At 38.2% G+C, this 26,547-nt stretch overlaps 1 protein-coding gene across 2 annotated transcripts in view; it reads right to left on the reverse strand.

Moving 5' to 3' along the window:
- CFAP43 (cilia and flagella associated protein 43) overlaps positions 1 to 26,547 on the reverse strand; it is a 119,723-nt gene that overhangs the window by 41,359 nt on the left and 51,817 nt on the right. For both annotated transcript variants that reach the window (XM_049645691.1, XM_049645692.1), the window contains exons 13-19: positions 25,993 to 26,133; positions 24,811 to 24,983; positions 23,608 to 23,757; positions 21,053 to 21,183; positions 18,992 to 19,139; positions 16,496 to 16,597; positions 15,648 to 15,725 (exon numbers count right to left, since the gene is read on the reverse strand). In XM_049645691.1, the coding sequence (XP_049501648.1) occupies positions 15,648 to 15,725; positions 16,496 to 16,597; positions 18,992 to 19,139; positions 21,053 to 21,183; positions 23,608 to 23,757; positions 24,811 to 24,983; positions 25,993 to 26,133 (923 nt within the window). The remainder of the gene's footprint in view (positions 1 to 15,647; positions 15,726 to 16,495; positions 16,598 to 18,991; positions 19,140 to 21,052; positions 21,184 to 23,607; positions 23,758 to 24,810; positions 24,984 to 25,992; positions 26,134 to 26,547) is intronic.

Raw genomic sequence — 26,547 nt, forward strand, 5'->3', positions numbered from 1 at the left:
CTGAGAATGGAGTTTACAATCATCCTTCCCCACCTCAATCCATAAAATAAAGAGAAAAGAAGTGTATGATAAATAGATAAATCCACTACTAAAATTAAGACAGAAAAAAAGAATCTTTCAGTGGCCCAGAAACTGTAACTTCTGAAAGATGAAAATCAGATGGATCTAAATGATACATGATAGCCCCAAGTGTCCACAAGACAATATTTAACAACATGTAGAAGGTACACCAGATATAGGAGCATGCACTAACCTGGAAGTAACTGGCTGAGTGACTGGTTGGGGGTACTACATCAGAAACAGGCAGTGGATAGAACCTGCATGTATATGTACCACCACTTGATAAAACTCCTGGGGGCGCAGCAGTAGTACCAGGGGTGTTTGCCACCAGGCAGAGAAAAATTAAATGAATATTTGAGTGGGAGAAATAGGGCAATGACAAGGAGTCTGTCAGTGGCTAGAAGGAGTTAGAGAACATCTCCCCCTGCCACAAGATAGGTGGCCAAGACATCTACCAACACCACCCATCCCTTCTCATTCTACTGAAAACAGAGCAATATACTTACTTAAGTCAGATCTCCTACACATCTTCCCAAGCAGGTTCAACTGGTAGAGTGAATTACAATGGGGCATGTCAACTTTAAAGATGAGCATGGAATAATAAAAATAATAATACATCACCAATATTTGAGGAACAACAAGACCATTGAAGAGAGACAATAAATTCAATCAACAGAAGACTTGTTACACAAAGAAAGGGAGTTAATTAAGCAAAAGTATAATTTTACAGTAACTAGATACAAAATGTTGTATATCAAAAAAAGTATCAAGAGATTATAAAACTTAAAAACGTTGGTCTTTTAAGTTTGATCTTTGAAACAAAAATAATTCAATAGATGGGCTGAATAGCAAGATGGACAGTTGAAGATAATCAGTGATCTGCAAGAATCAGTTAAGAATTCTCCTGGGGTGTAACCAAACAAAATAAAGAGACAGAAAATGTGAAAGAAAAGTGAAGACACTGTATGATATATCTAGAAGGACCTACAACTAACATGACTTCAGAAGAGGGGAGAATAAAGAGAATGGGGGCCATAGTGTTTAAAGAAATAACAAGGGAGAATTTTGAAAAACACAGTACAGCATGAATACTCAACTCTGAAAGGGCCTAACAAGTGTTGACCAGAAATGTGAAACTTAAGAACCAAATCTGAAACATTTCCAAAGGGGAAAAGAATATCATGAAATAGAAGAATCAGTCTTAGATTAGCAACACTGGATACAAGAATACAATGCATCAACAGCTTTGAATCAAATGTTTGAGGGGAAGAAAAACCTTGAACCTCTAATTCTGTACCATCAAATCATCATTCAAGTGCGAGGTTAAAATAGTCATTCATAGACAGGGGCTCAGAAAGTTCACCAATACCCACACCGCTGAAAAGATTATTCAGGATGTACTAATGCTAGAGGAAGGTGGGTAGAAAGACTTAAGTCTAAAGAAGATTTACATATTTTTAGGAGTTTTTAAAACTAGCAAATTAGAGCTATAACTCCAAATTATATCATTGAGAGAAGGTGAGGGAAACAGAGGGAGCTGGAAAAGTAAGACGTAACAACAACAAAAACACACTGAGGGTGTTGTCTTATCTGGGGGATGGATAAACCAGAGCTAAACTAAACCAGAGCTTCTCCAATTTTAATGTGCCTATGAATCACCTGTTAAAGAACAGATTCTGATTCAGCACATATGGGCTGGGGTTAAGATTCCAGGTGATGTCAGTCAGTGCTGGTGTGCTCTTCCACTGACTATGAAGACACCAGGAGAGGTGGAAAGACAGAAAGAAGTCCAAGCATGTGGGTTATAATTTTTAAAATAGAAATAGAATTATGACTCCCAAAATAGTAAAGAAAAATAGAACAATAATAAAAAAAAATGTATGAGCAACCCAAGAAGATAGGAAAGTGGGAAAAAGAAATAAGTTGAAAATATGTTAAATAGAAAGCAAAAAATAAAATGGCAGAAATAATTTTAAATATATCAATAATCATAATAAATGGGGCTAACCTCACCTATTAAAAAGTTTAGATGGAATTTACAAAAAATAATCGAGCTGTATACTGATTGGCAGACAAAAGAAAGTTGGAAATAAAGAACTGGAAAAAATATTTATATACATATACATATATACATGTATGTATATACATACATGTATATATATATATATATATATATATATGTAAGTGCTAAAAAAAAACCAAGAAAATGGGAATATAAGAAACAAAATGTAGAGTAAGAACATTAAAAGAGAAAAAGATATTTCATGTGGACAAAAGGAATAATTTACTGAGATCTGTTGTGCACATTTTGACATCTAACATAAATATTGACAGAAACAGAGGGATAAATTGACAAATTGCTAATCATAACCTAGATAACAACATCTCAAATAGCAAAAATGTAAATACAGATATGAAGAAGTTGACACAATTAGATTGATCTAATAGGAATTTAAAGAACACTATACCTCCCCCTACTGTCTTCCCCCACCAAAAAGGCCCAGAGAATAAAATATTCTTTACAAACACACATAGAAAGGTAAAAAAAGTGACTGGATACAAGGCTACAAAGACAATCTCAACAAGCTTTATTCACAGACCACAGTGAAATAAATTTCAATATAAGCAGAAAAAAAAAACATATATAAAACAATCTATAATATACAAGGCAATCTGAAAACTGAAAACAGGCAAATGCATACACTCCTTTAAGAAATCCTTTGGCTGATGTGTTCAAAATGGAATTATAAATGTTTACAACTAAGGAACAATGAGAAAATTACTTATCAAAACCAATGTAATATAGTCCAAGTGGTACTGAGAGGTATATTTACAGCCTTTCAAGCACATTGGAAAACAATAGGAAATAAACCAAGTTTTCAACTCAAAAAAGTGACAAAATGAGGACAAATAACCCTGAAGGAAGTAGGGAAGAACAAATAAAATTCTAAATTGCTAAAACCCTAAACTGGCCAAATATATAGGTATAAAATTATATATATGGTTCTCTTATAATAATAGTCAAGTCAATAAAAACTGTACCATATTAATAAAATAGAAACACTTATAAAGTGTGATCAAGAAAAAAGATCAAAGGCATAAATATACAATTAGGAATAAAGAGAGACCTATAACTGAAAAATCAGAAAAGACTTGAAATTAGACTATTCTATAAATATATCTTATATATTTTAAAATCTAGATGGGATGAACAATTTTCTAAGAAACTATAATTTATCAAATCTATACTTGAAATAGAAAACCTGATAGGACTAATGACTGTAGAAAAACTTGAAACAAAGAACAGAATCAACTCTCATAACAAATCAGGCCCAGATGGTTTTATATGTGTGTGAATTTTTTGTTTCTCTTCTAATCAAAACTTAAAGGAGAATCCCACTTTATACAAACTGTTCCAGAGCATGGAAAAAAAAGTAGAAAACTACTCAAATCACTTTATCAGGCTAGTATAACCCTGATACAATAATTAGACAAAGAAAGTATAAGAAAACAATATTATTTATGGATAAAGATACAAAAATCCTAAATGAAATATTGCAAATGGAATCTGGTGTACTACTTAAACTCTATCAGAGGAACTACCAATATCTATCAGAGGAACACAAGTGTTTGATAAACTTCACAATAAAATTCACAAAAACTCTTAGGTAACAAGGGATAGAAAGGAATTTCTTTAACTTGTGAAAAAGGATATCTAACAGACGCTGAGACAAGTATCATACTGAAAAGTTAGAACCTTTCCTGTTGAGGTCAGGAAGAAGACAAGCATGTCTACTCCTATGACCACTATTATATTAGAAGCCCTTGACATAAGACAAGAAAAAGAAATGAAATGGGGTGCCTGGGTGGCTCAGTCGGTTGAGCGTCTGACTTCGACCCAGATCATGATCTCACACTCATGGGTTCCAGCCCTGCATTAGGCTCTGTGCTAACAGCTCAGAGCCTGGAGCCTTGCTTCGGATTCTGTGTCTCCCTCTCTCTGTGCCTCCCCCACTCGCTCGTGCACGTGTGCTCTCTCTCTCTCTCTCTCAAAAATAAATAAACATTATAATAATAAAAAAAAGTAATGAAGTATAAAAATTGATGAGACATAATTTTCATTAGATATGATCATTTACCTAGACAGTCCAAGAGAATCAACTGACAAAAAGGGTAACTAAAAAGAGAATTCAGCAACATGATCAGATATAAAAGATAAAATCAGTAACATTCATATATACTAGTAGTAACAAATTAGAAATTGTAATAGAAAAATATTCCATTCACAAAAGTTTTAAAAAACCTATAAAATATCTAAAATGAATGTAATGAGAAGATTATACAAAGTCATTTTTATACTATAACTTCACTGAACAAACTAGATTAAAAAATATTTCTTTTAATGTTTATTTATTTTTGAGAGAGAAACAGCATGAACAGGCGAGAGGCAGAGAGGGAGAGGGAGACACAGAATCCAAAGCAGACTCCAGGCTCCCAGCTATTAGCACAGAGCCTGACGTGAGGCTTGAATCCACGAACTGCAAGATAATGACCTGAGCCGAAGTCGGACCCTCAACTGACTGAGCCACCCAGGCACCCCATGAACAAACTGGATTTTAAAACAAAGACTGCAACAAGAGATGAAGAAGGCCAGAGGGTAGGGAGATATTTTTGCTTCTGGAGAGAGGACAGAGACAGGTGGGGAGAGTACAGGCAAAGCACTCCCCCAGAAAGCAGCTGGAGAGAAAGAGTGGAAACACCCACAAGAGACTGAACGAAAAAGGTAGAAAGGGAGAAAGGAGAAAGGGGAAAGAAAGGAGAGGGTTTAAATATCAACAAGACTCTATAAACAGGGGAGTGCAGAGTCTGAAACTCTACAGCTTGATATGTGGTGGAGCTCTGGTGGGAAGGGTGAATCCCCAGGAGCAGACGGTGAGGTCCGAGGGTCCTTGGGTCACATGGGGAGAGGCGGTTCCCTGCTGGGAGGACATTGGTAAAGGCTGTACGGCCTCCCCACAGGCAAAGATCCCAGTGGACCCCAGAGAACAGCTACATTAGCTGGTGTTGGAACAAGGACGTTAAGGGTGAAGCCTAGCGCTGGATGTGTGTTGTGATTTACCATAATCCCTGAAATGCTGCTGCTACATGATTGCATAAACTTTTTCTGCGGCGGGCTGGCACCCGGCTGCAGTCTCTGGGCATCTGCAGGAGCACAGTCACACAAACGTACCATTGCTGGGTGAGAACCTCCTCCAGAGGGTCTCAGCGGGTCAAAGCTGCAGGGCCCTCAGTAGTGAGGGGTTTGGAAACACAGCCCCATCTGAGATAAAACTCATGAGGGAGGTATCACCTGGCAGGCTGACAGCTTAGTTATGGACTTTGTAGAAGTCGGGAGGGGACAGAAGCTGGAGGCAAAGGTGGGGTGCTTGACTGCCCCTTGGTGAGAGCACAGAGTCCTAATACTAGAGACTGGGTAGCTGGGTGACACCATTTTCACCCCTCCCACACATGCACATACATGCGTGCATACGCCACAACGATGCACTCAAGTAAACTAAGCAGTGCCATCTAGTGAAGAACGGAGCCATTACACCAAGCCCCAGACGACTGGGCCAACTGTGCTCTCGAGGAACACCGCAAGTTTCTCCGCCTGCTTAGTTTACAGACTATAAAGTGCTTCACAGCTTGACTTCTAGGGGAAACTGGTTATCACTTCAATTGTATTTCATTCTGTTCTCTGGCCCATCTATTCAATTTTTTTCTTTTTCTTTTCATATTCTTGAATACAGAAGGAAAAAATTTATTTTTATTTTCCATTCTTATAAAAAAGATTTTTCTTTAATTTTATTCTATATTTTTTTACTTTTTTGTAAATTTTTTAAATTCTATTTTATTTTCATCATTTCATTTTACTCTATTGTATTCACTTCTTTAATTTTCAAATGTTTTCCTTTTTTTTTCTTTTCTTTTCTTTCCCTTTTTCCTCCATTCTATCAAGCTTCTTTCAATAGCCAGACCAAAACACACCTAAATGTCCTTTGACATTTTAGTGTTGTTTTTAATTTTTAATTCTTAATTAATTAATTTGTTTTTATTAATTATTCCTTCAAAATGATTAAACAAAGGAATTCACCACAAAAGAAAGAACAGGAAGAAATGACAACCAGGGACTTAACCAACACAGATACAAGCAAGATGTCTGAGCCAGAATTTAGAATCATGATAATAAGAATACTAGCTGGGGTTGAAAAAAGCATAGAATCCCTTTCTGTGGAGATTAAAAAAAGGAAAATCTAGTCAGGACAAAATTAAAAATGCTATAACTGAGATGCAATCTTGAATGGATGCCCCAGCGGCAATGATGGATAAGCAGACCAATGAATCAGCGATATAGAGGCCAAACTTATGGAGAATGATGAAGCAGAAAAAAAGAGGGAAACTAAGGCAAAAGAGCATGATAAAAGAATTAGAGAACTCAGTGACTCATTAAAAAGGAATAACCTCTGAATCATAGGGGTCCCAGAGGATGAAGAGAGAGAAATAGGGGTAGAAGGGTTATGTGAGCAAATCATAGCAGAAAACTTTCCTAACCTGGGGAAAGACACAGAAATCAAAGTCCAGGAAGCACAGAGAACTCCCACTAAATTCAACAAAAACCAACCATCAACAAGACATATCATAGTCAAATTCACAAAATACTCAGGTAAGGAAAGAATTATGAAAGCAGCAAGGGAAAAGAGGTCCTTAACCTACAAGGGAAGACAGATCAGGTTCACAGCAGACCTATCCACAGAAACTTGGCAGGCCAGAAAGGAGTGGCAGGATATATTCAATGTGATGAATCAGAAAAATATGCAGCCGAGAATTCTCTATCCAGCAAGGTTGTCATTCAAAATAGAAAGACAGACAAACAGTTTCCCAAACAAAAACTAAAGGAGTTTGTGACTAAACCAGGCCTGCAAGAAATTTTAAGGAGGACTCTCTGAGGGGAGAAAAGATGAAACAAAAGAAAACAGACCCAAAACAACAAAGACCAGAGAGCACCACCAGAAACTCCAACACTACAGGCAAAACAATGGCAATAAATTCATATCTTCCAGTACTCACTCTAAATGTCAATGACCAAACACTCCAATCAAAAGACACAGGGTAATAGAATGGATAAGAAAATAAGATCCATCTATATGCTGTTTACAAGAGAACCATTTTAGACCTAAAGACACCTTTAGATTGAAAGTAAGGGGATGGAGAAACATCTATCATACTAATGTTCACCAAAAGAAAGCCAGAGTAGCCATAATTATATAAGACAATCTAGATTTTAAAATAAAGACTGTAACAAGAGATGAAGAAGGGCATTATATCATAATTAAGGGGTCTATCCATCAAGAAGATCTAACAATTGTAAACATTTATGCTCCAAATGTGAAAACACCCAAATATATAAATCCATTAATCACAAACATACAGAAATTCATTGATAATAATACCATAATAGTAGGGGACTTCAACACCCACTCACAGCAATGGACAGATATCTAAATAGAAACTCAAAAAGGAAACAATGGCTTTGAAGGACACACTGGACCGGATGCACTTAACATATATATTCAGAACACTTCATCTTAAAGCAGCAGAATACACATATCTTCTCGAGTGCAAATGGAACATTCTCCAAAATAGACCACTGGGACACAAATCAGCCCTCAACAGGTACAAAAATATTAAGATCATACCATGCATATTTTCAGACCACAATGCTATGAAACAAAATCAACCACAAGAAAAAAATTGGAAAGATAACAAAAACTTGGAGACTAAAGAACATTCTAAGGAATCAATGGGCTAACCAAGAAGTTAAAGAGGAAATTAAAAAGTACATGGAAGCCAATGAAAATAATACCACCACAGTCCAAAACCTCCAGAATGCAGCAAAGGCAGTCATATGAGGGAAGTATATAGCAATCCAGGCCTTCCTAAAGAAGGAAGAAATATCTCAGATACACAACCTAACCTTACACCTTAAAGAACTGGAAAAAGAACAGCAAATAAAACCCCAAATCAGCAGAAGATGGGAAGTAGTAAAGATTAGAGCAGAAATGAATGCTATTGAAATCAAAAAACCAGTAGAACATATCAATGAAACCAGGAGCTAGTTCTTTGAAATAATTAAAAAAATTGATAAACCCCTAGCCAGTCTGATCAAAAAGAAAAAGGAAAGGACCCAAATAAATAAAATCAAGAATGAAAGAGGAGAGATCACAACCAACACTGCAGAAATAAAAACAATAATAAGAGAATATTATGAGTAATTATATGCCAATAAATTGGACAATCTGGAAGAAATGGACAAATTCCTAGAAACATATAAACTACCAAAACTGAAACAGGAAGAAATAGAAAATTTGAAGAGACCCATAACCAGTAAAGAAATCAAATTAGTAATCAAAAACCTCCCAAAACACAAGAGTACAGGGCTGGATGGCTTTCCAGAGGAATTCTACCAAACATTTAAGAAGACTATTAGTCTTCTATGGTCAATAGTATAAATTAGTAAATAGTAAAAGAATACTATTTTTTGAAGCTGTTCCAAAAAAACAGAAATGGAAGGAAAACTCCCAAACTCATTCTATAAAGCTAACATGACCTTGACTCCAAAACCAGACAAAGACACTACTAAAAAGGAGAACTACAGACCAATTTCCCTGATGAACATGCATGCAAAAATCCTCAACAAGATATTAGCCAACCGGATCCAACAATACATTAAAAAAATTATTCACCATGACCAAGCGGGATTTATACCTGGGATGCAGGGCTGGTTCAATATCTGCAAAACAATCAATGTGATACATCACATCAATAAAAAAAGGACAAGAACCATACGATCCTCTCAATAGATGCAGAGAAAGCATTTGACAAAATACAGCATCCTTTCTTGACAAAAGCCCTCAAGAAAGTAGGGACAGAAGGAGCATACCTCAAGATCATGAAAGCCATATTATGAACGATCCAACGTTAATATCATCCTCAATGGGGAAAAACTGAGAGCTTTCCCCCTAAGGTCAGAAACACGACAGGTATGTCCACTCTCACCACTGTTATTCAACATGCTATTGGAAATCCTAGCCTCAGCAATAAGACAACACAAAGAAATAAAAGGCATCCAAATCGGCAAGGAGGAAGTCAAACTTTCACTCTTTGCAGACAACATGATACTCTATATGGGAAACAAAAGAGTCCACCAAAAAACTGCTAGAACTGATCTATGATTTCAGCAAAGTCTCAGTATATGAAATCAATGCACAGAAATTGGTTGCATTCCTATACACCAATAATGAAGCAACAGAAAGAGAAATCAAGGAATCGACACCATTTACAATTGCACCCAAACCCATAAATACCTAGGAATAAACCTAACCAAAAGAGTTGAAAAATCTATATACACTGACAACTATAGAAAGCTTATGAAAGAAATTGAAGAAGACACAAAAAATGGAAAAATATTCCATGCTCCTGGATAGGAAGAACAAATATTGTTAAGAGGTCAATACTACCCAAAGCAATCTACATATTCAATGCAATCCCTATCAAAATAACACCAGCATTCTTCACAGAGCTAGAACAAGCAACCCTAAAATGTGTATGGAACCAGAAAAAGACCCGAAATAGTCAACACAATCCTGAAAACCAAAGGTGGAGGCGTCACAATCACGGACATTGAGCTGTATTACAAAGCTGTAATCATCAAGACAGTATGGTATTGGCACAAAAACAGGCCATAGATCAATGGAACAGAATAGAGAACCCAGAAATAGACCCACAAACATATGACCAACTAATCTTTGACAAAGAAGGAAAGAATATCCAATGGAATAAAGAGTCTCTTCAGCAAGTGGTGCTGGGGAAACTGGACAACGACATGCAGAAGAATGAGCCTGGACCACTTTCTTACACGATACACAAAAATAAACTCAAAATGGATGAAAGACCTCAATGTAAGACAGGAAGCCATCAAAATCCTCAAGGAGAAAGCAGGCAAAAACCTCTTTGATCTTGGCTGCAGCAACTTCTTACTCAACACATCTCTGGAGGCAAGGGAAACAAAAGCAAAAATGAACTATTGGGACCTCATTAAAATAAAAAGCTTCTGCACAGCGAAGGAAACAATCAGCAAAACTAAAAGGCAACCAACAGAATGGGAGAAGATATTTGCAAATGACATATCAGATAAAGGGTTAGTATCCAAAATCTATAACAAACTTCTCAAACTCAACACCCAAAAAACAAATAATCCAGTGAAGAAATGGGCATAAGACATGAATTGACACTTCTCCAAAGAAGACATAAAGATGGCCAACTGCACATGAAAAAATGCTCAACATCACTCATCATAAGGGAAATAAAAATTAAAGCTACAATGAGATACCACCTCATACCAGTCAGAATGGATAAAATTAACAACTCAGGCAACAACAGATGTTGGTGAGGATACAGAGAAAGAGGATCTCTTTTGCACTGCTGGTAGGAAAGCAAACTGGTGCAGCCACTCTGGAAAACAGTATGGAGGTTCCTCAAAAATTAAAAATAGAACTACCCTATGACCCAGCAACTGGGTATTTATTCAAAGGATACAGGTGTGTTTATAGCAATGTTTGTTTTATAAACCAATGTTTACAGCAGCACTATTGATAATAGCCAAAGTATGGAAAGAACCCAAATGTCCATCAATGGATGAATGGACAAATAAGATGTGGTGTATATATATATATATATACATATACATACATACATACATACAATGGAGTATTACTCGGCAATCAAAAGAATGAAATCTTGCCATTTGTAACTATGTGGATGGAACTAGAGTGTATTATGTTAAGTTAAATTAGTCAGAGAAAGAAAAATATCATATGACTTCATTCATATGAGGACTTTAAGATACAAAACAGATGAACATAAGGGAAGGGAAGTAAAAATAATATAAAAACAAGGAGGGGGAGCAAAACATAAGAGACTCTTAAATACAAAGAATAAACTGAGGGCTGCTGGAGGGGTTGTAGGTGGGGGGATGGGCTAAATGGGTAAGGGGCATTAAGGAAGACACTTGTTGGGATGAACACTGGGTGTGATACAGATAGGGGTGAGCACTGGGTGTGAGCACAAAGGGGATGAATCACTGGAATCTACTTTTGAAATCATTATTGCACTATATGCTAACTTGGATGTAAATAAACAAACAAACAAACAAATAAATAAATAAAATTATTAAAAAAATAAAGGTCACATTCCTGGGTGGGGGGGAAGAAAGAAACAAAACAGATGAACATATGGAGAAGGGGAGAAAAAAGAGAAGAGAGGGAAACAACCACAAGACACTCTTAATGATAGAGAATAAACTATGGGTTGATGGAGGGAGGTCAGTGGGAGATGGGCTAGATGGATGATGGATACTAAGGAAGGTATTTGTGATGAGCACTAGGTATTGTATGTAAGTGATGAATCACTGAATTCTACTCCTGAAACCAATATTGCACTGTATGTTAACTAAAATTAAAAACAAAACAAACAAAAAACTTCACTGAAGAATTCTTAACTGAATACAGATATATATTATTTACATATAAATAGTATACTTATATAGTACATATTACATATAAAATTTATATTATAAATTTTTGTAAATTATGGGGCATCCAGGTGGCTCAGTTGGTTGAGCATCCGACTTAAGCTCAGGTCATGATCTTGCCGTTCCGGACTTAGAGCCCCGCATCAGGCTCTGTGCTGACAGCTCAGGGCCTGAAGCCTGTTTCAGATTCTGTTTCTCCCTCTCTCTCTGCCCCTCCCCCACCTGCACTCTGTCTTTATCTCTAAAGTAAACATTAAAACATTTTTTTAATAAACATTTTTTATAAATTATGTATTTCTAGGGGCGCCTGGGTGGCGCAGTCGGTTAAGCCTCCGACTTCAGCCAGGTCACGATCTCGCGGTCCGTGAGTTCGAGCCCCGCGTCGGGCTCTGGGCTGATGGCTCAGAGCCTGGAGCCTGTTTCCGATTCTGTGTCTCCCTCTCTCTCTGCCCCTCCCCCGTTCATGCTCTGTCTCTCTCTGTCCCAAAAATAAATAAAAAACATTGAAAAAAAAATTAAAAAAAAAAAATAAATAAATTATGTATTTCTATAAACTTTCAGAGAGCAAATAAACCCTCACCCAAGTAAAACATAAGCAATATAGTTTCAAAGTCAGATCAGAGTTTTTCAAGCCAATGAAAAACTTGGAGTTTGAGAAGCCAATTTTAAAATTCAAATAGAAAAATAAGTGCATAAAAAGGCCAACATTTTTCTTTTTTAAAAGTGTAAAAGGAGAGGGGTGCCTGGTTGACTCAGTCGGTTAAGCATCCGACTCTTGATTTGGGCTCAGATCATGATCTCTTGCCGCGGGATCAAGCCCCATGTTAGGCTCCACATTGACAGCATGGAGCCTGCTTAGGATTCTCTCTCCCTCTCTCTCTGCCATTCTCTCCCCACCTCAATAAAATAAAATAAAAAATAATAAATAAATAAAATAAATAATAAAATAAAAAAATTTTAAAAAATTAAAAAGGATTCTCTCTGCCCCTCCACCACTCACACGTGTGTGTGCTCTCTCTCAAACTAAATAAATAAACATTAAAAAAAAGAATAAAGGGAGAATTACTTTCAAAGTATAAAAATATTTTATAAAGCTAGCTATCAAAATAGTTTGGAATTGGCTTTGAAAATTATCAATACTCAATTTCAGAATAAAGTCCAGAAACAACACTGTATATGCGGGAACCCAGGGATTGATAGAGGAGGCTCCACAAATCAGTGGAGAAAAGGTGGTATATTCAATAAAAAACACTGGCAAAATGGGCTGTTTATTTGAAAAAATAAGTTTAGATCCATACCTCATACCATTCATGAAGTAAATTACAGATTAAATAAAGGAGTATTACAAAAAAGTACGTGGGACTTTGGAAGACCTTTTAAGATCAGACACACTAAACAAAAGCTGTAAAAAAAATCAATAAATTTGGATCATAATTTTTAAATTCTGCATTTCAAAAGGCACATTATAAAAGTTATGACACAAGACAAAAAATATACATAGCATATTAGGTTGACCTGTGTAAAACTGTGATCTCATGTGGTTCAACCTGGTAATAAGAGCCACCTCTCGATTTTCCCCTTGCCCCTCTCCATGCGCTTTCCCCTCCCAGCTGACTGTTGTGAGATCCAGCAGGGCGACCTTAGATGCCTCGTATTGAAGACAGCTGAATCTCTGCCGCGTGCATCTCTGAACAACTGCATGGAACTGAGCTGCCAATGACCTGGAATAAACTTCTAATCTCTGCGCCACTATATTTTTGGAGTTTAGTTATGATCACAGCTTAACTAGCCCTAATTATCACAAATAAACGTAAATTAAAATAAAAATAAAGAACTCCTACAATCCAAAAGACAAAGACCAACAACCCAATAGAAAAATAAGCAAAGGATACAAACAGGGAATTCCTAGAAGAGGGAATACAAAGTCTTAAAGAGTTAGGAAAAGATGCTCAACCTAGTTAGTAACCAGGAAAATAAAACAAAGGGGAGGAAATTCCCGAAGAAAAATTTGAGGACATTTCCCAGAACTGAAAATCAAATTTTTAAAAAAATTTTTTTTATTGAAAGTGCTCACCAATGCCTAACATGTGGAAAAGACAGAGCAAACAAACTGGGTACAAAATAGATGACACAGTCGCTTGGGATAACTGGGGAGAGGGACTTTTACAAAAGTATTGTCAGGGTAAAGGAGAGCAGCTAGGCATGATAAAGCATTTCCCACTGGCAACCACAGAAAGCTATCACCGTTCCTACTTCCTATGTGAGAAGGGCAAGGGGGGTGGAGTAGTTACTGGAACTTGGAAAGATCGGAGGCTTTGGGAAAGGCCTAGCTGTCACTGCCAACTCATGATACCACAAAGAGGCCACTGGAGGAATAAAGGCTCTGCCCTCTGATCTCCTGCTGATGCCACTCACTGGTTACACCTAACCAGAGGCCAGGGGCAAGGTAGTACATTGATGCAGTCCACAAAGGCCAGCTTCTTGCGGCTGAGAACAGGATGGAAAAGGGCAGAGAGTCTATTTGCATCCTCAAACCAAGAATATCCATCAAATCTATCAAGAAGCATAATTGTGAAATTTCCTAACAGCCGGGATAAAGAAAGGATCCTGTAAGTTTGCAGAGACAAAGAACTGGGAATCAGAAAGGTATTGGACTCTCTAAAGCAAACACTGAAAGCTAGAAGATGATGAGCAAGCCTTTAAAATTCTGAGGGGAAATCAATAAACCCCTACACAAGCTATCAAATGAGCACTGACAGTAGGATAAAGACATTTTAAGAAAAACCAAGTCTTAAAAGATATCTCTCTCACATGCCCTTTCCCAAGAATGGAGCTAAAGCTCTTACAACTCTGGGGGGGGGGGGCACCATTCATACAGTATAACATTTAAATGGCATGCCAGAAGCACAGCTATCTGATAAATGATGTCTTCAAGCATGGGACAACACAGTAGTCCTGCTTAGGAATTGGAAGATGTACATCAAGAAATGGGGCTCTGGAAAGAGGGGCTCCAACTCAGGAGGCAGGTGAGAGGATTTCCCAGGAGAATGGACAAGATGAGTCCCTAGGACACATGTTCCCTAGACCATTTGCCTGGTGTAGGGAGCAAGGTGCTTATATTGGAGCTGGAAGATGGAAAGGCAGGTCATAAAAACAAACAAACAAACAAACAAACAAACAAACAAACCGAAGCATGACAGCTTGATTACCTCAGGTATTTGTATTGGGAAGAGTTTTTAGCATTTTGAGAGAGTCTGAATAGGTAATAGGTATATAGAAAGGCTTATACTAAAACAAAAGCAATTGTGAATTCCAGTAAAAATGTAATTATAAAATGGAAATGTAATCATAACATACCACGTGGCTCAGCTCTGAAGAACTTTTACGTAGCTATAATAGTGTGTGTACGGAGTATGGATTTATGTTTATGTTGTACTGATAAGGGATGTAAAAGAACGTAAATACTCTTCTTCCGTGCCAGGAAGCCCACCATTAATGTCAAAATAGAAATATCAATAAATAGCAGTATTAAAAAGACTATTTAGAAAGAGAGAGGTAAATATCCAAACAAAAAAGCTGAAAGAATTGAAAACATGTACCTCGGGAATACAGGAATCCTAGTGAAGACAACTAGGGCAGGTGTTGCTTTAAAGACATTATTTTTAGTTATATAACTCATTATTTAATTTTTAAAAGTATAAACAAATAAGTTTGATAAAAATAAGTATTAAAAAAAAACAAATAAGATCCAGTGTTTCAGGAAGACGGGGAAGAAAACCACTGTTTATATTTAGTGTTGTATGGTAAAAATCCCACCATGTTAAAAGCATCTCAGAAAACTGAGCTTACTGGCAGAGGAAAAAATGGGTAGAGCTCCTCATGCTGTGTTGGATGAAAGAGTAGAAAGTAATTTTAGACAGAGGGCCGATGTATTAGTATATGAAATCACAACACTTACGGTTTTAGCAAGTGCTTTGATTCCTGTTTTTATCTCTTTCCTTTTCTTGGAAAACAGTTTAACCTCCTTTCTGATGGCCTGAAATGGAACAAGTATATCTCTTAGATAGGCAAGAGAAACAATAGTTATACATATCATGGTACATACATAGGTACATAGATACATAGATAGCACTTCTCTAGAAATAAACAAAAAATAAAGACTAATGATACAACGTGTACATGAAATAACACCACTGCAATGCCTTGCTTAAGTCAACTGCTACTACGTAAGTGGCCATCGAAGTAACTTGCAACTGATGTCATTTATCAGGCCATCGGAAAGAATAAGTAGTAAAAAAATTAAATAGAGAATAGTTGACAAAGGAAACCAGTCTGCTATTTTATGGGGAACTTGAATGGGACTAATAAGCTAAATCCAGGCACAAGCTACTACCTTTGTCACCTTCCTGCACATCTGAAGCTACCAAGTCCTTTCTCCTGTTTCTGGACCACCCTTTTTCTTTAAATCAACTTTGCAGTGTCCCTCAACATTCACTCCAACATGAGGTATCTGATTATTCTTCAGTTTGGCTTCCCTAGACATTTTGATTCTGTTCCACATTGCTTTAAGAACACTTCTTAAAGCTCAAAATAACCTAATCTAAAAGATTGGGCTAGTTTAGGGTGTTTGCTTTCAGGAAAGTTACACTTGTATGGTGCAATGCTCTGCCTGGTAGTACCTACTAAGCATCTACTACTATCTACTAGTATCTACTAATATCTGCTTCCTAACTTTCCAGCGGGTTTTCATAGGAAGCTAGTCTATTTGGCACATTATTTCAAACCTCTTCCATGTTTTATAAATACCTCTTGGCTTTTTTGTTGTATCCAAGGAATTTCCTTTGAATTATCAACTTGGGTTAATTCCTCTTGTGATGAATCAATGCTTAACTTCGTATCTTCATTTATCTTAGAAGAAGACAGATATTTCTTAAAATTAAAATTCTTCTTCTCCCACCCTACTTCATATAATTGCTTTGGATCCCTCTGCACTTATTGCATTTTTTTTAAGGAATACCAAAAAATTTTCCTGCCTGAGATGTAATGTTTTATTAATTTAATTCCTACCAATCTGTCCTTACAATAGCCACACTTTTCACTGAGAAAGCAGAAATGATCAGACAAGTCACACATTCACGACATCCCTCTTTGCCTCCTTCCTATAATTGTGGATCACATGCTCTGCCTATCACGCCCTGCCCAGCCATTTGTACTTAGGATCTCAATCTTTTCCTCCTTCTTTACACTTAAGAGATCTTTACACTTAAAAAAAAATCCCACTGAGGGGCGCCTGGGTGGCTCAGTTGGTTAAGCGTCTGACTTCGACTCAGGTCATGATCTCATGGCCTATGGGTTCAAGCTCTATATTGGACTCTGTGCTGACAGCTCAGAGCCTGGAGACTGCTTCAGATTCTGTGTCTCTCTCTGCTCCTCCCCCACTTGCACTCTGTCTCTCCCTCTCTCTCTCTCTCTCTCTCTCTCAAAAATAAATAAACATTAAATTAAAAAAAAATTCCATTGCCCTTCTGCACGATCCATTTCTCCTTTTTACTAAATCTTTCCCAACAAGTCTTTCCCAAACACACTTTAATATATCTTGTCCTAGGAAAGCTATTATCCATGTACTACCACATTCCTCTTTAGGTACCACCCCCTTTCTATGCTCCCTTTTGCAATAGAGTCTCTAGAAAGATTTTGCCATGTTACACTCTCCTGGCCCTACTAGATAGAACCTCACTGGCTGCCACTTCTTTGCAACCCTGAACTCTTCTCCTGGATCTATAGAAGTTGCTCTATCCTGGTCTCCTTCTGTTGCTCACCATCCCCCCTTCCACAGTAACCTTACCTATTTTTATGGCTTTAAACTCTTTGCATTTTCCCTTGACTCTCAAATCAACATCTTCAATCCTGACCTCTCCCCAGAACTCAAAGTTCATCTATCCAACAGTCTATCTAGTATCTCCTCTTGAATGCCCAGCAGGCTTGAATTCTCAAGCTCGGCATGGGTAACCGATTTTGGAATACCTTCTTTCTCCCCACAGCAGCTCTCCTCTCCAACTTCCTCATCACTGTGAATGGTACCATATTCTACAAAGTTGTTTAAGTAAAAAACCTAGGAGTCATCCTAGAGTCCTTTCTCTTCCTGCCCCTCTATGTCCAATCTCTCAGTGAGTTCTGTCAACTTTACCCCCAAAATGTAACTGGAATCTATCACTTCCTCTCCATAACATTCCTCCTCCTCCATTGTTACCTGGACCTTTACCATAGCCTAATAAATCTCCCTGTTTCCATTCTTGTCCTGTACAGGAACCATTCTCCACATAGTGGCAAGTAATCATTTTTTAAAAATGTAAATAAGATCTTGTAAATCCTCTGCTCACAACTCTTTAATAGGTTCTCATTACATGTAACATAAAATCCAAATTCCACCTGGCTTACAAAGCCCTACGTTATCTGGTCTTTTTTTACTTCTACAATCTCATCTCCTTCCACTCTCTCCCTTGTTCACTTCAATTGCACAAACCTTTTTTTAGGGCCTCAAACATGCTGAGGTCTTTCCCCTTCTGCCCTATTCTTGCCCTCCTGACCCCCACCTTTGTACCCTCTTTTAATTCAGATCTCAGCTTACATGTCTGCTCCTTAGAGAGGTTACTCCAGCCAAATACTAGCATTTTTATTCACTAAATAGGTCTTGTTACTATCTAATATTTTCTTATTTGAGTACTTATCTCTCCCTGCTCACACCCAACTCTTAATTAGAATGTTAACTCCATGAATACAGAAAATGTTACTGTCTTGTTCATACTTATATCCCCCACAGCCTGGCACTTTGTAGGCACTCCATAAATATTTAAGTGATTGAATGGAAGAATGTTGTTCTCTGGCTAGACACTTCCAGAATAAAGTATGTAACATAAAAGTAAAGAGAGACTGGTTTGATCAAGCACCAGAATTAGGGGTAAGATTTGTTTCACAGGAAAGCCCAGATCTTGTATTATGGTTTAAATAAAATCTGAGATGTAATATTTGCTTTGAGAATATTGCTTTGAGAAATGCTGAATATTATGTCTCAGATGTAGCTAATGGTCTTTCTGAAAATCATGGGGTACCTGGATAAAGGGAAATATTATTAAATATCTGCTGAAGGAAAACCACAAACTGAAAACTGGTATCTGATTTAGAAAGGAAGAGACAGTGGGTGGGTAGAAGGCACAGAAGGAAGGGGAGAAAGAGGGAGAGAGAGAGGAAAGGAAGGAGGGAGGGAGGGAGGAAAGAAGGACAAACACTGTATTGGAACTCAACTGTGTGTTCAAATGTTGATCTGAAATTCAAGGACTCTCTTTTTAATATACTTAAATAATCATTCTCCTCATCCATGGTGTTGCTCAGGGAAATTAAAAGTTTCTGGCAATATTCAAGAATTTCACTGGCTATGTTTCCTCCAAACCGCCTATAATAATAATAAAAAAAAAGAAAAGAAACTGGCTACAAAATCAGTTTTAAAAAGTTACATTCAGCAGCATTATTTCCAGATACCGCATCATTTCTACACAAAGAAATATGGCGGCCAATTCTTCACGGTGCCCTGTAGTTATTAGGGCTCTACTTAGAGGAGAGCACCTTCATGTGCTCCAGGACATGACAAAGCTTCTTGATCTCTCTGAGGTGACCTCTCCTCACACTGTCCATGTACCCTTACCCTAAATACCCTCTGCACCCACCCACCTTGGCCACTGCACAGAAGAGCCACTGCTCCGGTGGAGCCTTAGAATGTACTAGGCATTGCGCTGCCTCATGTACATAATTACATTGTCCTATTTAGTCCTCATAGCCCCCACCCGTCATTGAGGAAAGCACTACTTCCACTCAGTATATCAGGGCATCTCAAACTTTAGGCATATCAGCATTGCCTGGATGAGAGTTTGTTAAAAACAGATGATTCCATTTCAGAGGTATGACTCAGAAAGTCTGGGGGGAGGACCAAATATAAGCATTTCTAACAAACTTACAGTTGCTGCAGACCCCACCTTGAGTAACAATGTTGCAGACAATTTAGAGGGTGTTATTATGTGTCTGAGGTCAAAGTTAGTAAGTCCTGGACCAAGGTTTCCAACTCACCTTTGAGTCAGAGGTCCACGTGATTACCCATGAATGGAAATGCCCTTACTTCTATCAAGAGGTCTCCAGCACTTGTTTGCTGTTGCCTGAAATGCTGTTTGTTCACTTAGTGTAAAGGGTATATTAGGACTTACATATGAGTTACAAGTTAGTATCTTATTCAGATGCCATGCATAGACTGAGCCTGATGATGCAGTGTTCAAACGAGTCTTTGAAATAAGTGACTACCAAAATTGTTATGATATAAAATCTCCATTTACCTGTATTTAACATTTACAAATATTTAACATTTTCACAATGTCATTGGGAAAAGGCCATGTTTTGCTACTGTTTTAATCACAGGGGGCACCGTAAGATATTATTTTTGTAGAAATAAATTGCACATTGACTAGTGATATCCATTGACAGATCAACCAAGGCAACATATAAAGTCTAGGCTGTCACTTCCAGGTTCTCTGTCCCCTGGTCATCATCTATATGCTTGAGTAGTATTTTATTTAGAACTTTAATTTTAATCTAAGCAAAGTCCAAATTAATATTGTCTAAACTAAGTCTAACTAGAGAAGTATATCTACATGTGTGTAAACACACATGCATATCTATGTCAGGTTTTTAAGGGATGAATAGGAGTTTTTAAAATTATCTACTCTTCAGGATTATCCCCATTCCTTGTACTCCTCCAACGGGTGTTGTGAATGGGAGGACTGATCATCTCATATGTACTAACTATGTCTTGTTATTTTTTGTGTTTTGATGCTTTGACATGTGGGGCTTTGCCCCTTCAGTACTAGCCAGTTGCTACAGATAGGAAACCACTCACCCTGGAGCCACCTTTAAAATGCAAACAAACCAATCCAGAACCCATACCTCCAACTCAGGGCTACTATTTCCCTGCCCTAATCACCTCTGGGCCAAGTACCAGACAACCAGGGCCAGCCACCATGCCCCAGAAGCTGCTGAAATTATCCACACTAGCCAAACCGGCCTGCTCCTTCCCATGGAAACCAAAATAGGGCTCTTGCCCATGTTTCCTTTGTTCCCTCTGCCTCCTGACCCACCCTGGGGCTTCCCCATGTGGCCCCACCACAGAGTTGGTAAACCTCCTCCTCTTGGGATCTGTGGGTATAATAATCTTTCCAATGGCAGTTGTCTCCTGTGATGGTGGCCTTGCTATACATAAATAATAACAAAATATTTATTTTCAACACTATACCATATGAAGTTGCTTTTGGATACTGTACATACCTCCATCTGAGGTAAACAAGGGTGCCATCATTTCTCCCATTCACTAGAATGTTTTTTCCATCCATTGAAATTCTCACTGATTGAATCCCATGCCCCTGGTGAGAATGACTCCGACTTCGAGCAAACGTTTCCTCAATAGTTTTAGGAACAAAGTGCAAAAATTACAAATGCAATTCCACCACGTAGTTTTTCTAAGGGGATCACATGCACTTTCGCTCATGAGTAAATCTGTTTCTATTTGTTAACAGCGTTTTGTTTGGCATGGAAGTAGCCTGTTAGTAATACATAGTACTGAAAATCCCTGGTTCAAAACCCGTTCACCAATACTGATTTATTTTTCTCATTTGTGTGGAATGGAAGGAGAGGGATTGTTATCACCAATTTCCAACAGGAAAACCAGACACACAGAAGCAAATTGCTGAAAGCTACAAAGTTAGGGGAGGGGACTTGAGCAAGCAGAAATGGCATTCAGGTGCCTTCAAGAGTCAGGTAGGTTTCATTTACGTGTGCTGAGTGGTTGAGAGAGGGTAAGAGGCACTGTGAAGAATGGAGGGTGACCTGCCCCACATGGAGGAGGCTAAACCAGTTCAAGTAGAACCCAAACAAAACACAGCACTGATTTGGTGCAGAGGGCAACAGTTTAAGCTCCTTGACTGAAAACTGGGATTTATGTGTGACGCTGGTTCTCAACCATGATTTTTTTAAAGAAAATTTTAACTGTTTGAATATATGTTTTATATATTTATATAATTATATTTTATATATTTAAAGAAAATTTTAACTGTTTGAATAGGCAATATACATATGCTGAGTGGTATAAAAACTGGGATTTATGTGTCACGCTGGTTCTCAACCATGATTTTTTTAAAGAAAATTTTAACTGTTTAATAGGCAATATATTCAAAGGTTTCAAAATTGAAAAACAATGCTGTGAAATCTCCTTTCTGTCTCCATTCCCCAACCACCACTTCCCAAAGCCAATCAGTGTAATTAATACCTTTAATATCCTTTCAGGTGTCTTTTAGAACATATGAGCAAATTTTTATGCAATCATAATTTTTAACATAAACTGGAGCATAATACATTATATCATGCACCTTGCTTTTCCTTCGTGACCATAGATCTTGAGGTTCCTTCCACATTGTGGCGTAAAGATTTTCTCACTCTGCATAATATTTCACGTTTTCCTTATGTATCGTTTATACACCATGATTTATCCAGTCCTCTGTTGATTGTTATTAGGTTGCTTTTACACACAGTGCTGCCATGAATAACTTCATGTGTGAGGTGCTTTGCACAGAATCACCCAGAACTTTGATGTCTTGCCATGTCATGCCACCATCAACTATAGCATGTTAAAAATCTCCTGAGGGACATGTGGGTGGCTCAGTTGGTTAAGCATGTGACTCTTGATTTCAGCTCAGGTCATGATCTCACGGTTTGTGATTGGAGTCCTGCATCAGGCTCTGTGCTCTGACAGTGTGGAGGCTACTTGGGATTCTCTCTCTACCCCTCCCCTGCACGTGTACTCTCTCTCTCTCTCTCTCTCAAAATTAATAAATAAATTTTAAATCACTTGAATAAGAGACAATATAGCAAAGTTTGCAAATTGACCACTTCAACATAATCTCTAAAGGATTCAAAACTTTCCCTGTACAATAATAGTATCATTTTTGTCCAGTTGCATTCTAAATATGCTTTCTTACACAGATGAACGAGAAGAGCAGGATGTGCACACCAGGGCCCGGTTTAGCTGTGGACCCACAGGAGTGTGATATGTAGGTAGCTGCAAGGCTTCAGGTGTGTGGGGTGGAACCCTGGGTAAGAATCACTGACCTCATCGAAGTAGACTGACAACCAGGACAACGTGGTCTCAAAACCTAGAAAAGGACCCTGCACGTTTTTGGAAGAAGAAACTATTTTCACTTTCCCAATGGAAATCAGAAAATGGCAGCAGTATTGGTAATGTTGAGGTTGGTCTGCAAGGGATGAGGAAGAACTCTCCCTTCTGCTCTCTCGGGATCACTTGAAGAGTTGGGTGGGGGGCAGCAGCAACCAGCCCAGAGTCACTCCAGGCCAGGGAGATAGGGGTAATAATCCCTAGGTTTCCATGGCAATTCACTATTTCCAAAGCATTTTTGCATATACCCTCTCACCGGCTCTCATCAGAATCACAGAGGATGAGGGCATGGAAGGGCTCCCTAATTTTACAGATGAGCATCTGAAGCTCAGTGAAGGTCAGTGAGTCTCCTGGACACACAACTAAGTGGTGACAGAGCTGGGCAGCAGCTCATCTACAGTGTCCAGGTCCCATGCTCATTTTGTGCAGGTCTCAGTCTACTGGTTGGTGTTTCCTCCCCTGGAGACTCAAACCCTCAGCATATAAAAACACCAGTAAAATGTTAAAGCCAGTACTACAACCAGTGGTGAATAAGCTATGAGTTAATTGACCTAAGAAAGAAGTTCAATTCCTTCCCTGAGGGCTTTTGTTCCTTATATGAGATCAAGATAAACATCCCCAAGATTTAAAAAAAAGAAAAAAAAAGATTGTTTACCAAAGTGTGAACATCTCGGATACACAGAATTCCACCTTTAGCTATTGTTGTGAGCCACAATCCATGCGGAGACAGAGAGACCATGCCAGGTCCGTAGTGCTTGCTTTGCACCTTTTGGTATGGCTTAAGAATGCAAATACCGCTATGTTCCTGCCAATCAAAGAACATGATTCCATTGTAGAAAAGAACAGGAGAGTGGTACCTAAGGGTCTGCAGTTGTGCATATACGGTCAGATTCAAATCTGCAAATGCTGTCCATGGGAGTGAACTGATACACCACTTTTCTTGCACCACATTTTCATCTGTTTGTAAATTAACATTTGTTCTAACCAACTAAGAAAAGTCATGATGCGTTAGCTGCAATTAAAGATCCCAGCCTACACTGACAATATTTCTTTTTTACTGATCCTTTTCACACACACCCATGCTCAAGACAATTAAATGAATCAGTATTCTCTCATGTACTCCCACCTCCAAGCCCCTACACATACTGTGACTTTTGTCTGCAATGCCCTTGTCCACCCCATTCCCACCAGTCCTGTCCCCTCTCTACCTCAACAACCTCCACCTCATGCCAAAATTGTACACAATATTTCTCCGTGTCTAAATATGACCTATTCTTCAAAGGCCAGTTCAGATATTACTTCCGTGATGTCTCATACCTCGCTGACAGTGGCTTCCCTGGGAGAGGAGGGTTTAGAGAGTAAGTGTGGTAGATAATCTGGGCCAGTGAGTATACCAGGAGTGATACGATAGAGAGAGGTTTGAAAAGAGTGTGATACAAGGATGGCAAAAACAGTTTATCTATTTTGTGCAATTTTGCTTATGGCTTAGGTGCAAAGTTCCATGGAAAACCATAGACCCTGGAGCCCCCCGATACCTGTGGAGTACATGCTCTAATGTACTAGAGCATTAGATGCTCTAATGCTACACTGTTTTTAAACACACGAAATCAATAGAGTTGCCTGCATGTTTATGTGATGAGTAGGATGTGTGCGGCACAAGTATGAGGTTGCTCAAATGTATTTATGATGGATTAACAAATAATGCTCATAATGTATCTGATTCGAGAAAATTATGTTAGTGTAATAAAGCCATTTGTTAACTGAACTGTAATGTTAAAGCATGGATCGTGTGTAATTAACACAACGTGTCAATCATGATCGCTAAGACAAATAATAGCACGCTTAAGTTTTGGCATACTTTTTCAGGAAGACGGTAGCTGCAGATGTATGGCACTTGGTTACAGAAGCCATATACTTGGTGACTCTGATAGTCCAACACGGCAGAGGACAGGGTGTGTTCTATCTCATACAGGAACTTAGCAATGAGTTCATCTCTCAGCCTCCCTCTTTCATCAGCAAAGCTTGTAGAAACTGTAAGATGTGAGGAAGAAAGGACATCATTTGTACCATACAGTGATTTTATTTTTTAATCATTATGAATAACTATGAAAAGCAAAATAAAAAATTCAAATGCCCAATTAATGTTGCAGAGGCTATTAGGAGACAAAAAATGATTTAAAACAACACAGATCCACTAGAACTACTCGAGTATTAAGTGACTGAGAGTAAAATATCTTTTATAAGGCCTTGGTTAATTTAATCAATTAGGTAGAGACATATTAAAAGATACTCATGATGGTCTAGAGAGTCTTAATTAAGACACAAGAGTACTTTGAGGTTTTCAGCTCTCTCAGACTCTGTAATTATGTATTTACAAAATAGCTACCCAGATATATTTGTTATCTAAAACAAAGAGTGTCTATTTCATCAGGCTTCTTTATCCAAAAAGCTTTCTTTATAATTTCATGAGTGAAAGCTACTACACAGTAAGCTATCTGAATTTAACTATGTATATTTAAAGCTACAGAACAAGAGGTATCACAAAATGACATATCGATCTGACAAAAGCACCCGTTGATCCTGATCTTCTTCTCCGGGAAGAAGATACATTCATATGAATGACAAGGACTTGAGGAAAGTCCACACTTCACATCATTTAGCAGGCACATCAGTTTCACTTTGTAAGATGTATAAAAGATGGCCATTTTACCTCTTTACATGTTAAGAGGGAAAAAATGCAATCATTAGAGAAAAGAAAGGAAGAAAGAGTGGGGAGGGAGAAAGGGAGGGAGGAAGAAAAGGAAGGAAGAAAGGAAGGAAGGAAGGAAGGGAAGGAGGAAGGGAGGGAGGGAGGGAGGGAGGAAGGAAGGAAGGAGGAGGGAAGGGAGGAAGGAAGGAAGGAAGGAAGGAGGAGGGAAGGGAGGAAGGAAGGAAGGAAGGAAGGAAAGTAGGAAGGAAGGAAAGAAGGAAGGAAGGAAGGAAGGAAGGCGAGAAAACAAGCTAAACAACTACTCATCTGGGTTGCTTGCTTTTTCTTTACCTTGTGGTAGTGTTGTAGGCAGAGTAAATATTTCCAATCTGCTTCTTCCTGTTTCCGGAAGTGGCGAAAGCACCATCACTTCTACTATGTCTGTTTCCAAAAGAGACACTGTGGATATTTGTAAAATGTCTTTGCCCACCTCTGAAAGCAAACAGAAATCATCATAAGTTTAAAGAATCTTTTATCATCTCAAGTAAGATATCACATTATAGGATTACCTTCAGTAAACCTTTAGATTTCAATTTATTTATGGCATTTTTAAAGTGACCTTTATTTTTCTTTAAATTTATTTATTTTGAAAGAGAGGGAGAGAGAGTGTGCACAAGCCAGGGAGGGGGGCAGAGAGAGAGGCAGAGAGAGAGAATCCACAGCAAGCTTCGAGTGTACACTTAAAGTGATCTTTAAACGTAAGTGATGGGGGGTGGTGCTTGGGTGGCTCAGTCAGTAAGGGTCCCACTCTTGATTTGGGCTCAGGTCATGATCTCAGAGTTTGTGGGATCAAGCCCCATGTTGGGCTCTGTGCTCAGAGCCTGTTGTAGATTTTCTCTCTCTCCC

This window comes from Panthera uncia, chromosome D2, assembly GCF_023721935.1.
Source record: "Panthera uncia isolate 11264 chromosome D2, Puncia_PCG_1.0, whole genome shotgun sequence".
Classification (NCBI taxonomy): Eukaryota; Metazoa; Chordata; class Mammalia; order Carnivora; family Felidae; genus Panthera; species Panthera uncia.